The 12,990-nt window shown below is 35.4% G+C and overlaps 2 protein-coding genes across 5 annotated transcripts in view; both read right to left on the reverse strand.

Moving 5' to 3' along the window:
• The window catches only part of LOC143918240 (phosrestin-2-like), a 112,308-nt gene that overhangs the window by 26,597 nt on the left and 72,721 nt on the right, over nucleotides 1-12,990 (reverse strand). The window contains exon 4 of the mRNA XM_077440019.1: nucleotides 11,745-11,868. Coding sequence (XP_077296145.1) covers nucleotides 11,745-11,868 — 124 coding nt within the window. The remainder of the gene's footprint in view (nucleotides 1-11,744; nucleotides 11,869-12,990) is intronic.
• On the reverse strand, nucleotides 2,976-7,869 carry LOC143918238 (uncharacterized). Of its 4 annotated transcripts, none has more exons than XM_077440018.1 (2): nucleotides 7,690-7,869; nucleotides 2,976-6,961 (listed from the first exon to the last, which is right to left on the reverse strand). In XM_077440018.1, the coding sequence occupies exon 2, from the start codon at nucleotides 6,928-6,930 to the stop codon at nucleotides 4,240-4,242; it is 2,691 nt and encodes an 896-aa protein (XP_077296144.1). In that variant the 5' UTR covers nucleotides 6,931-6,961; nucleotides 7,690-7,869; the 3' UTR covers nucleotides 2,976-4,239. The 4 variants fall into 4 exon arrangements, with proteins under 4 accessions (XP_077296144.1, XP_077296142.1, XP_077296143.1 ...); XM_077440016.1 differs by having other exon boundaries at nucleotides 3,256-6,961; nucleotides 7,779-7,865; XM_077440017.1 differs by having other exon boundaries at nucleotides 3,256-7,073; nucleotides 7,126-7,848.

Genomic DNA, 12,990 nt, shown 5'->3' on the forward strand with positions numbered 1-12,990 from the left:
TGCTTAACAGTGATCGATAACGGTGTATCCCATATTTTAAGAAATGTAGGAGACCCCCCAAAGCACACGATGTGTCATTCATGGCTGTGTTTTCGCCCTAAAGATTTCCAAAGTTCTAACTGATTATGATTATGAACTATTTTAAGATTTTCACATGTAACAGTATGAGTCACTGAATAGTCAGTTATTTTTTTAATTTCAAGGTTACTAAGTGTAGCGTGCCGTAAAAATCTTTCTGTTTTTATCGCACAGCCTTATTTACGTATGCGTGAACAGAATACAAGGGGACTCGACCTAGTCTCCTTGTATCCTACAAGAGATTGCAATTTACAGTCAAATTTCATAAACCGGTAAACGGTATCTGATTTTTCCTACTACCGGTATATACCGATTAGATAACAAATTTGGTTACTTTTCCTAAAAAAGTTAACCTAGATTGAATAATAAATAATTAAAAATAAATCTCAGGTAAATAATGTCATAAATGCATTAAAGTAAATTCGTAACAATAAATAAATATATTTTTTTATATTTTTAGACAATCATATTTATTTATTTAAAGTTTGGATCATTTAAAAGTTTCAATCATAATTTGAAAGAATCGTTTGATCGCATTTATTACGATTTGGTTGGTCTGTGTTGCCAGTGAATTTATCAATTTAAAATTAGCACCGTTAATACTGAAAATAAACAAATTCCAGACAATCTAATCCACAATACGCCATTTGCATTGACTTTAAGTGTACTATTATGCAATTAAATGCAGGTACTTAATTTGCGATAAAATAGTTAACAGTAATTACCAGTAAACTTTAAAATTTACCAATTGGGTAATTTTGACGATTTGCCGGTAAACCGGTATTACTCGCACAATTCAGTAAGTCTGTGTGATAAAAATAGGGGGATTTTCAAGATACGCCACTGATATATATATGTACTATTATATAAATTTTTATGTATTTCTTCTCAATAAAAAAATCAGATTAAGCAAAACTGATTTGAAATAAATTATAAAATTATGTAGGTTTTCATAGGCGAGTAACTGGCACGAGTATTCGCAGCTTTAAAGGCGCCATTGGATTATACACAATTATACTAACGCATTCGCGTAATATAATATTATAATTACGAATTCTCTAAAGGTACTCCGAAAGCTAAGAGTGATTCAAAAGAAAATAAATCAAATTAAACCCAATCTTGCAGATGAAAAATCCGTTTCGATTCATTATTAATGCGCATCTTCATATTTGAATAGGCCGTAAAAGTCCATTCCAATTTTATTTATCGCGTAAAAATAAGCTCAAAAAGGTATGAAATCCCTTCATATATAATTCAAGTGCACACTGAAAACGAGGAAATTGTATTTGATATCCGAGGATAGACGCTATAATTTGTATTTTTCATCGAAATACTTGATCACTTAAAATTGACGGGGAATAACGAGACGAATCGAAGTTGGCACATCATATTTACGACTCTCTCAAGTTAATCCATTATGTATTATAGATTTGTTATGAAAGTACCATAAACTTGTTAATATCAAAGTCTTAAAACTAATAACGACTTTCCTATCCGCTGTTTCGGGTAATGTAGTGGTGTTGGCAGCTGTTGCCGTCAATTTGGGAGTGGTTTGTCAACGTGTAAGTGAAACTTTGTTGTTTTTGGGTCCTCTCGGTAAATTGAGAACTATCATACATTACCTTAAATCGGTGTTTTCCAAACTGGGGCACGTGTCATCTCCTGCTTTTGAGTTCTCGGAGAAATAGGTCAAAATTATTTGATTTTTTTAGAACATGTAAGAAAACGTGTGTGTCAGCTTTGATGGAGCTAAAAATTTGTATTTTTGAGGTGGAGTATTTCAAGTGGAGTCGTAAAAAATCAACCGACTCCGACTCCTTTTTTATTATTTTCTTTAATTAATAGTATTACGGTATGTGTATTGGTCCGCTGTAGGAAGACGGTACGTACATGCTGTCCCCTGCACCGCCTCTTGACCAATAGCATTTCGTACAGACAGTAGAATATTGTACGTGTGAAATGCTTTTGGTTGAGATGGGGTGTAAGGGACAGCATGTACGTTATACAGTGGCGGCTCGTCTATATGGACTGCGGGGCTACAGCCCTCCCAGTATAGTACATACAAATGCATGCTATTTTTGCCGTCCATATGGGGTGCAGACCTCCCCGTATAATACATCGCATGCTATTTTTGTTTGCATTCGATCACCGGTATGGTCAACGAGCTACTAGAGCCCGATTAATTTCTGCAGCCCCCCCCCCCCTATGAATTCTCACGAGCCGCCACTGACTTTAGTGTCTTTCAATAGCGGATGAACTAGTCTCTGATTTTATTGAAGTAAATCCACTAATAAATAAAAATGTAATAATTTCTTAATTATATTTTAAACAAAATCGTTGAATTGCACGTATTTTGACGTGTTGTGGCTAAAACCGATTGTTTCCTCCGTATCATACTTTTTTTAAATCTCATTTTTCACATTGATTTATTTGTATATGAAATTCATTTACATGTACTATTAATGCATTTACTTCTTAGTTATACCTATATAATTACCAATAATTCGACAGCCCTGGTTTAATTGTATAATTGTTAAAATGAGGACTTGCAAATACGATCGTGTATAATAGTAGCTATCTTCAGATTCTAATTTTAGTTTAGACTGTTTTTGCGACTAAAAAGTGATCAGTGATCAATACTTGATTCTAATACCATTGGAATTTTTTTATTAGAAATCCGTAAAATTAGTGTATCCGAGCCAATAGTGGAAGCGATTTCGCACGAGACAAGTAAAATTTACATGCTATTGCATTCACCCCCCCCCTTGACCCGCGATGGCCAATTACATTTCGTTTCATTTTCGCATTGAATTTTATTTTTTGTTAGTTTTGAGTTCGTGTTTCGTATTTTGAAATATTTACATTAATAAAATTTTAATATTAAATACTAAGTTGTTGATATTATCAATTTATTTATGGAATACGTATATATCGGAAATGTATATTTCTTAGAAGATAAAAGTAAATTTCAACATTATGTTACGGACAGCAAAACTTATATTAATATTATTAAAGACCTTGCATTGAATTATATTGTGATAATATTATACAGTTAAATAAGAAATAATTAAAAATAATAAGTAAACTATTTGACGTCCTTGAAATGTTCCTTACATGTTTGTAACATTTTAAGTGTTTTAAATTTTGTAAAAAAAAAGAAAACAATTAATTATAAAACTTAATTTTCTCATTTATTAATTTGCCTACTTTTAGTTCGAACAGTCGTGAACTGTCAATTTATACATTTGTATAATTTTGCAGTATCTTGTTTTATTATCAGTACAAGAGGCGAATTTCGACAAATTCTCCTCAAAGGAAGTATTTTCTTTCATGACTAATTGTATTTTTCTTTTAATTTTATTAAATAATAGCTAGGAAGTCTTTATTGAAATGAAAATAAATGAAAAAAATTCGTCTTCAGCGCATTTTTTCGAAGAATATTTCATATGTTGTTAAATTTTAATTTAACATGTTAAATTTGATTAAAAATATATACGTCAAAAGGGATAGGATTTTTATTTTTTTAAAAAAAGGGGAGTAACGGTGTATAAAGTTTAAAAAACTCGGCATATTTTTTGGACGATGTATTTTGATTGCTTCATATCGTACAATCATATACGATGATTCACAAAAACAAAACGAAAAAAAAAAAATTAAACCAACAGTAGAATTTGCTATTTATGTTAACAAATCAAAACTAGGTAAAATTCATAACCAGGCGGCGATCACAATCAAAGCCACGGGAAACATTAAAGTTAAATTAAAAATTATTTACATAAATAATACACATGTATATGTATATGATTACACTGAAAAAACGAAGATGTTAAAATGCACAGGTACGTGTGAAAGACCCAAATAAAATATGTAGATTTCATCATCTCTTTAAAGCTATCGTTTATCATAAAATTAAAAAAAAAAAAGCTAATCAAGGAGTGGAAAGAATTAAAATCAAATCATATTTAGACCACTTCAAGACAATTCAAAATTAATCAAACCATCATTTTATATATATATATAAAAACAATTTTAATGTTTTTAAAGACCTCACGGTGAATGTCAATGAGCCGTAACATTGAATATCAACGTTACACATTATTAATATTTAAATAATTCACAACTCTCAAATACGGACCGTTTATACTATCACATTGTCTTTTATTAATCTTTGAAGAACGGATGCTGCAAGGCGTGGTTGACCGAGATGCGTCTCGACGGATCCAACACCAGCATCTGATCCAGAAGCAGCACCAGCTCCTCAACCTTGCCCGTCTTGTCTTGAAACATCGAATTCAAACCAGTCAACTCGGTACTCAACACCCTCGTCGGCACGATACTCGTTATGGTTGCGACCTTCTCCTTCTCGGTAACTTTATCCACCTGCCGATACAAGAAGTTCAAGTTCGAATCGAAGTGCTGTTCCTTGAACTGACCCTTCTTGATGACCTTATTCGGAATCTTACCCTTCAAATCCATCATGAACTTCAACATCTGATTGTTCGACTGCCCGCTGAAGAGTATCTTACCGGCGAACAGTTCATAAATAGTACAAGCGGCAGACCAAATATCAATTCCGTGATCGTACGTTATACCCAAAATGATCTCGGGAGCTCGGTAGAACCTCGATACTAAATACGGTGCGATTTCGCTACTTTTGATATTAATAGCTGAACCGAAATCGCACAGTTTCAAATTCACCTTATTCTCGTCGACCATTATATTATCAGGTTTGATATCGGCGTGTAAGATTCCCAGTTTTCTCATCAGATTCAAAGCTAGAAGCAACTGCCTGGCGTAGCTGTGTACGGCCTTCATATGTAAACCACATCCTGCTCCGTATTTCTTCAAAACTTGCCGTAGATTCATAGCCAGTGGTTCTAAGACGAGACATAGATGCTGCCTGTAGAAGAAGTAGTGCCTCAATCGTACACAATGCATCTTATCTTTAGGATCGGATTCGTTCAGTTTCCTCAACGTCTCCAGCTCCTTGAGACCAGTCTGTCGCATCAGCTCGTTGTTGCGGATGATCTTAATAGCGACATCTTCGTCTCCGTCCTCGCGATCCTTAGCCCTGACCACATTAGAAAACATCCCGTCTCCTTTCAGTTCGTAAACGGCGTATCTATTCTTAAAAATTTCCCCGAGGCGTACTCTGTAGTATCCATCAGCGTCGTCCCAATTATCAGTGAGTGCCGGGTTCTCCGAATGCGAGACTATGTTATTCTTAACGAGGTCTACGGTCTCGTCGAAGTGGTTGCGCTCGGCGAACATGTCCAGATCGTCAGGATTTTTGGCAGTTTCTTTATTATCGGAACTTTGATCTGGAGACGATTTATCTTCGCCGTCTTTGGGTGAACATTTTTCGATTCTGTTCTGGGGTTCTGATTCGGGCGTTCTTGACGCTTTGTCGTAATCGGACATGTTCTGCAACGGCGGTGTGTTGATCGAATCTTCCGATACGACTTTTTGATCGTCTCTTTGGACGGCTAAGCGTTTCAACAAGTCCTCGCGCTGCTTCCGTCTATTTTCTATTATTTGGTCTTCGGTTTCTTCGTCGTCAATGTCCAGATTTAGTTCGTTCTCGCTTGAACTGTCTCCGCCGCCTGCTTTAGTGGTATTGTTCGTTGCATCGTTGCGTTGTTTTGTTTTGTTCGATTTTGAATCTTTGCTCCGGTCGTTTTTGGAGTATCGATCTCTGTCTGCAGATCGCCTTCTTCTTTTACTTCGGTCCCGAGACGGTGAGCGTCTTCTTCCGTATCGCCGATCGTCTCTCAATTCGCGACCCCTAGAATCCTCTCGTCGGATTTCTCGACTTCTAGAATCCTCTCGTCGAATTTCTCTATTTCTAGAGTCGTCTCGTCGGATTTCACGATTTCTAGAGTCATCCCTACGAACTTCGCGTTTTCTATCTTTATCTCTATCATTATGTCTATCGTCCTTACGTCGGTCTAAGTTTGAAGGAGATCGACTACGTCTTTTTCGTTTCGTATCTAAATCTTCGGCATAGCGTCTATCTCTATCCGGTCGTCTTCTTCTATCGTCCTCTTTGGAGGTTCCAACGTTTTCTTTATCTCTCCTTGACTTTTTGGACAAATCGTCGTCTCGAGAGTACTTATCAGGCGTTGAATCAGTTCTTCTTCGTTTCTTGTCTTTGAAAGCTTCGTCGCAATCGTCGAGTAGAGACAAAGCCTGTTTGATTTTGTTGTACGTATCGTCAGGCTTGGCTGTGAGATTGTCTTTTTTACTTTTCGAATTGCCCTTCGATGAATTAGACCGACTTTTATTAGCAATCGTTTTGTGTTTGTTTAACGTGTCGTCAATGACGATAGGAGATTTCCTCGGTGGGGTTCGCGGACTGCCGCTTAAATTAATTACATTGTGGACGTCGTGATGGTCGGTGGTGTAGGCTTTCAGCTGCGCTTCCAGCACAGCTTTCTGTTGGAGCAGATCGTCGAGATTGATTTGGTCCTCTTCTTCGGTGGACAATTCACCCGGCGAGAGATCACAGTCTTTGGTCGGGTGTTCTAATTTTTCACTATTGGCTCTTTTACTATCAGTGTTCGTTTTCGCAATGTTGTTAACTTTGACCGCTTCAACGACACTGTCCTTAGTTGTTGCTAATTTGTTAATTTTTTCACTAGCTACGTCCTCGTCTTCGTCCGACTTTTTCTTCTTTTTGTGCTTTTTTCGCTTCTTGACGTCGTCCTCGGATTCGCTATTCCTCGTGTGCTTTTTGTGCTTGCGTTTCTTTTTTTTCTTTTCTATCTCATGATTAGCTTGCCTCTTTGGCGAGAGAGATTTCGGCGGGGGAGTGTTGCTGCCCGAAACCTTCTCTTCTATTACGTCCATCATCGATAATTGGCTCAAATTTAAACGCTTAATACTGAAAAGAAAAAAATAAAAACAAAACGTCAATGATTGACAGAGAGCTAATGAAGCGCGAAATCGAGGATCGTATTAATTATTATGAGCATCGAATATCAAAAAAATCATCTCTATTACTATAAAGTAACCATGTACAAATTAACTATGAATCAACATAGAAACCAAGTCCAAATTTTAAGTATTCTTAAAGATTTATTTTACTATGTATTACTACATAAATTAATTAGTAGATCAGATTAAACAACAAATTAGATTATTAATCTGGTTTTTTAAATCCGAAAAAAAATTGACATTTTCGCACCCGGAAACAGTATATTTATTTAATTTAAAAAAAAAAATTTTGAAAATAAAAATATCTTATAAAATTAGTAAACAATTTGTTTAAAATAAGTTTGATTAGATTTGTACGTCATTTATATGAAAAAACGCGAATAAATAATGATTGCAAAGTACTACTTATAAACGTCATACAACGACACTTGCAATAGCATACTTTGAGTAGTTTATACGTATTCCCACACGAACATATGAACTACGTAAGTCACACTGCAGTAGTTGCATTTGCATGTAAACACGTCAAAACGAAACAGATATGACATAAAAGGTCATCATATACAGACATACTTTTCCGTTGGGTGCGAAAATGTAGGCGTGTGAATCATAGACTGACACATAACCTAAAACTTGGAATGTATGTCAACCGCTCGAGGGCCGGAATTAACGTACCGGAAGCGCAGTCTGCGATAACTGACCGGTCACAAGCGTGGATCGGTTATGCAAAACTCCGTGTGAAGAAATAGCGACCGAAAAGCGACCCGTTGAAGTCAGCAAAGCGGATCGGAGAAGCCGCTGAAGCCAGAGCCAATCTGACGTTCGGCCGCCATCACGAACGGAGGTGGCCGGCTTGGCCGTAACAGATCGATAAACGTGCGCATACCCCAATCGTACGTTTCGTTTTTTTTATAAATAATATCGCTTCAAAATAGAGCTGTACAAATATATAACGTTTAACCGAAGACTGTTTTGTAATTTATTTATTTATTTACATATTTTTCTCTATCATGCCCATAATAGGAAAAAATTCGCACGGGCCATAAACGATGTCTGCCCATGGTAGTTGCCTACGTCCGAATACGGATTCGGCATTAGAAGAAGATTTACATATTAGCTACAGTGACATTACAGAGAGGTCCAACGTGTCACTGTGGTCAGACATACAATCATCACAATATAATTATAATATTACAATGACATAATAATTGGACAATCTTCATACTGTTATGGTCGCTCCCCACCAGATATATAGTATATATATGTATAAATAGAGGGCTACCGACGGTGTACTGGATCTAATAGCATAGTGTCATTCTAACATTAATATGGTGATGTGCCAATCACCATACACCAGCCGGCAGTCCCTCTTCCGCACTATTAAATAAAGGAAAGTAAAAACGAACAGAAAGGAATTGTTATTAACAATATCAACTACACATTTAACCAATAATAATAACATAACATTTATGATTGATAAAAACAACTATTGGTGTTTCGCAACAACCACTAAACCAGATTAGCATAGTTTATATTGAAGAGGTCAATTTCACCGGCAATCCGGTTATACGATTAGAGAAAACGTGGAAACATTCCATCGGAGCTTAAGAGGGCTGTACACCCGAAACCTTAATTTTGTTGCCGTTCCTTTCTTCGATATACATATATATTAAGTGAATGTATATATTGAGTGAATGCGACAATATATATCAATAAATATATAGAGTGAATGCCAGAGTTGCACTTCGACCAGATAAAACGTATTTTAAATTGACAAAATCGAGGATTCGTATTCTCCTATTTTCTCCTCCGAAATTGGACCAATTTAAAAAAAAAGATATTTTCTGTGCAACTTTGCGCGTATTTTTTTTTAAATCGACCGTTAAATTAGCACGCTGGACTCTTTTCGTGGGTGTAAAAAAGAGGCGATTTTATTGATGTTTGGCGGCTCCTAGCTCCTATAAAAAATGACTAATCAAAAAATAAAACGATAGATGCAACCCAATGGTGGATATCTATAGCATATTAAAAAATAATTTCTTTAGTGCCATAATTGAGGAAGGGAGAAGTCTAATAAGTTTGAATGGACAAGGTGCTGGTGTCCAGCCCTCTTAATAGACTTCGTTCGAAAATTTCAATATGGGAATGATTCGTGTAACTGATGGGATGGAATTAAACTTTAAAGGATATCTATGTACATTTTGCCGGTCTCCGTGACGGGCCGGAATGTGAAATTACCGAAAACGCAAATATCGGAAGGCAAAAATCGAAAATCGAAATATTATAAGTCGAAAGATAAAAAAAAGGGTGCATAGTAAACGGTACATACTCTCTTAATTTGCGCGAGCAGGATACAACAGGAACAAGAGGAACAGACTTTTCCTCCCGTATTAATGTGCACGCGGATAATGTGTGACAATAAAATTAATAATCACACATTATCCGATAAATTTTACCTCTGAAATGATTTAATTACTTGATTTATTTCGACGAGAGAAACAATTGAAGAATAAAAAAATCCGTTTGATGTGACCGACAACACCCCGGGTTAGCAAAAATCGTTGGATCACCCATACTAATACATGATATATTCTCAGTAACTGCGCATTACGGGGAAGTAAAAATAATAATTCTTTGATTTTTTTTCGATCTCAGTGCGCATCTTCGTAAGTCAAAACATCTTCGACAAACAAAAGTCGAGGATTACCTGTATGTGATTGTTGATGATCTAATTTTAGGTCAATCTCGAAAATTTATTTAAATTGTGCATGTTCTGTTTTAACTTTCAATATTTAATTTTAATTTTAATATAATGATTATAATTTTATTTTGATACTTGAATTTAATTTTAATATAATAATAATAGTTTTAATTTTGATATTTAATTTCAATTTTTAAATTTAATTTTTATTTCGATATTTTGTACGCTACTGGTTTTAAAAGTTGGCCTGTGGGCCGTTCGTTGGCTTGGTGCGTACGCACCATTAGATATAGGAGCCGTTGCCAACGTATTTTTGCGAGCCACAGGAGGAACAAACAAATCACGACTCCTCAGGTCTCTGAATTTACTAGGTGCATAGAACCTAAATTCATTAAGAACCTGAGGATTTTGTATTATCCCATTCAAAAGCTTAAAATAGTGCCTTCCCAGTAACATATCCCGAAGAGACTTATGTATTTATGACGAGATATTTAAATAAATTCTATCGTGCTGTACGAAACCTTGTCCTTTACAAGGTCTCACTATATGTACATATAATAGACTCATTATAGTGAGACATATGTATGAAGCATTTCAATTCAGACGAGGTCATAATACAACGTCGCAATTGATTTTAAACGTTTCCTTATCTTTTAAACTATGAAATTCATTTTGAAATTGACAGTGACGGTTTTCCAATACCGTTCAAAGGAAAATAGAGAAAATCCAACACCTTCCACATATAAAACCTTTTACAAATTATACCACATGATAAGATCTACATATGTATGTATGTCAGTGCTACACAAACTATGGTCCGCGGCCCATTACTGGTCCGCGGAGAAAGACGTAATTAAAAAAATAAAACAATAGCTTATGTCAGAACTATTTCAAAATATAGACTGGATAGCCAAGCTAGCTTATTTGACAGATATTTTTTGCATTTTGAATGACCTTAACTTATCCATGCAAGGAAGAATGTCATCTTATTTCACAATGGCAGACAATACAGATGGGTTGAAACGAAAACTAAAAACATGGAAGATTCGTGTTTCAAAAGATTGCTATGACATGTTTCACAATTTGGCTGATATTATTTACGAAGGAGGAGAGGAGCTTAATATGACGTCTTTGAGCGATATAATCAGTTGTCATTTGACAAATTTATCAGAGCGATTCGATTTCTATTTTCCACCAGATGACGAACCACGAAAGGTAAAAGGATGGATACGAAATCCATTTTTGCCATGGAATTATGATATATCACCGAATTTGAAAGATAAACTAATTGATTTGACTGCAAATCAAGAATTAAAAAAAAAGGTTTTGAAACCACAACTTCACTAGCAGGCTTTTGGATTTATTTATTTATTTATTTAATAGTTTTGGACCATTGTGGCATTACAGGAAGAACCTAATGCGCCACAATGGCCTACATTTGAAAAATATATAAAAACAAGTAAACTGTAAATAAAGGAAAAAAGCAAAAGCAGAAAACATGGTAAAATAAAATTGGATCAAATTAAAAGTAGAATTCCCATATATTTATGAACTTGCAGTGAAAGCTTTTTTACCATTTGCATCAACTTACCTTTGCGAGACTGGTTTCTCAACCATTCGTATAAAAATGCTGCAAATTTGTCCAAGAAATGAAGATTTATATATAAAAAAAGCTCCGAAAATATAAACATTGGATAAATTTATCAAAGTTTATCCAATGCCTTGTTAAAATTATTCTAAAAATTGTATATCGATGTTAGGCCTTCTGGGTATATACATATATACATATGTAGGTAAAAATAAATAATAGAAAATAAATGTGCTTACAGACTCATATTTTTTAATGAATAGCTTGTAAGCCGTTTTTGTTTCAGTCAAGACGTGGAGATATATTTTCGATGTAAATTTATCAAGTAGAAAACTTTGAGAGCTTTTTTATTCAAACTTAGCGTCCAACATTTGAGCAGAATTCTAGATAGATATAATCTAAATGCTTTGATAAAAGTTTTAGATAAAACTGGGAACTTACTTGCAACGGTGTGTTGGGTTCACATCTAGCAGGCGTTGGCAGAGGCGGGTAGAGCTGAGCTAGAGACATTACAGCTTCGTTGCAAAACTTCAATCCCATCACTTCTTCGTCCTCTCTGCCGTATCTGCACAGATTAAATTAAAAATTACTTGGTGTAATAAGATTGAAAAAGAAAATCGCATAGCCACTTCCTTTTAACTTAAATGACGTGATTTACGAGCGCTCTTAAGGATTAACAGCGCTAGACTTTGTAACACTTAAGTATTCCCGTGCGAAGATTTAAAATTAAGTGGGCAATTCAAGTCTCGCAGACTTGTCTAATTCGTTTTTGTAATTGACTCGAAATGTGTAATTGTAAGACTTTTTGCTCAGCCCTTTCGTTGCTGACGCAATTTTAATGCGAACCGCACGTATTGCGTTTGACTTTCTATAGAAATTGAGGAATTAGCTGTGCTACTTATAATTGCGATTTATTTTTTAATTTATTACATTTTATTTATTTATAGTAGTTTTGGACCATTGTGGCTTTACAGGAAGAACCTAATGCGCCACAATGGCCTACATTTGATTATGAAAAACAGAAAAAAACATTTTATACCAGGAAGGACTTACAGATAAACCCCAATGCGCCTTCCTGGCCAATTACAAACAATACAGCATTTTTATTATATACATAAGTCGCTGAATTACGAAACACTGAAAACTCGAAAATTAATGAGACATCTATGAATTGTACATACATTAATCATACTCAAATGGTGGTGACATAGTAGGTAGGAAGGTTTTTAGCCAATTTTTAATCGGAAACTGTTTCAACAATGAAATCAAAGAAAATTGGCAAACTCTGATAGGGAACGATCGACCTGGAGTCACAAATATCCAAGTCTGACCAGCAGCATTACAGAAAATACTGAGAATAAATTATTTTAGTAAATTATTTTATTTATTTATAATCGAGGTCAATCGGGATCGAACCCGCCGTCCTCTCGGCGCTAAGCAAAAGCCCAACCACTGAGCCACACTGCTGGCTAAATGAAAGACCAAAGTCGCTTCACTGCATTTGTTCAACGATTCAGGAGGTCCACACGTAACCACCGCTCACTCCAGAATAATCTGATTTACAATGTGTACCTCATTATAGACAAGTTGTACATCACAATGTCCCCGATCAATTTACGTGTCTATTGTCTAGGCACTTAAAGGTCTACAATGGCGGGTTTATTGTTTACGCCCGCACTCGCCCAAT

This window comes from Arctopsyche grandis, chromosome 10 (genome assembly GCF_051622035.1).
Source record: "Arctopsyche grandis isolate Sample6627 chromosome 10, ASM5162203v2, whole genome shotgun sequence".
Classification (NCBI taxonomy): Eukaryota; Metazoa; Arthropoda; class Insecta; order Trichoptera; family Hydropsychidae; genus Arctopsyche; species Arctopsyche grandis.

Excerpts from the sequence above, each read along its gene's own strand:
- LOC143918238 (XM_077440015.1), bottom strand. The coding sequence starts at position 7,637 with ATGTGTCAGTCTATGATTCACACGCCTACATTTTCGCACCCAACGGAA. Across the intron at positions 6,962-7,587 it reads TTTTCGCACCCAACGGAAAA|TATTAAGCGTTTAAATTTGA; the intron begins GTATGTCTGTAT and ends TTTTCTTTTCAG.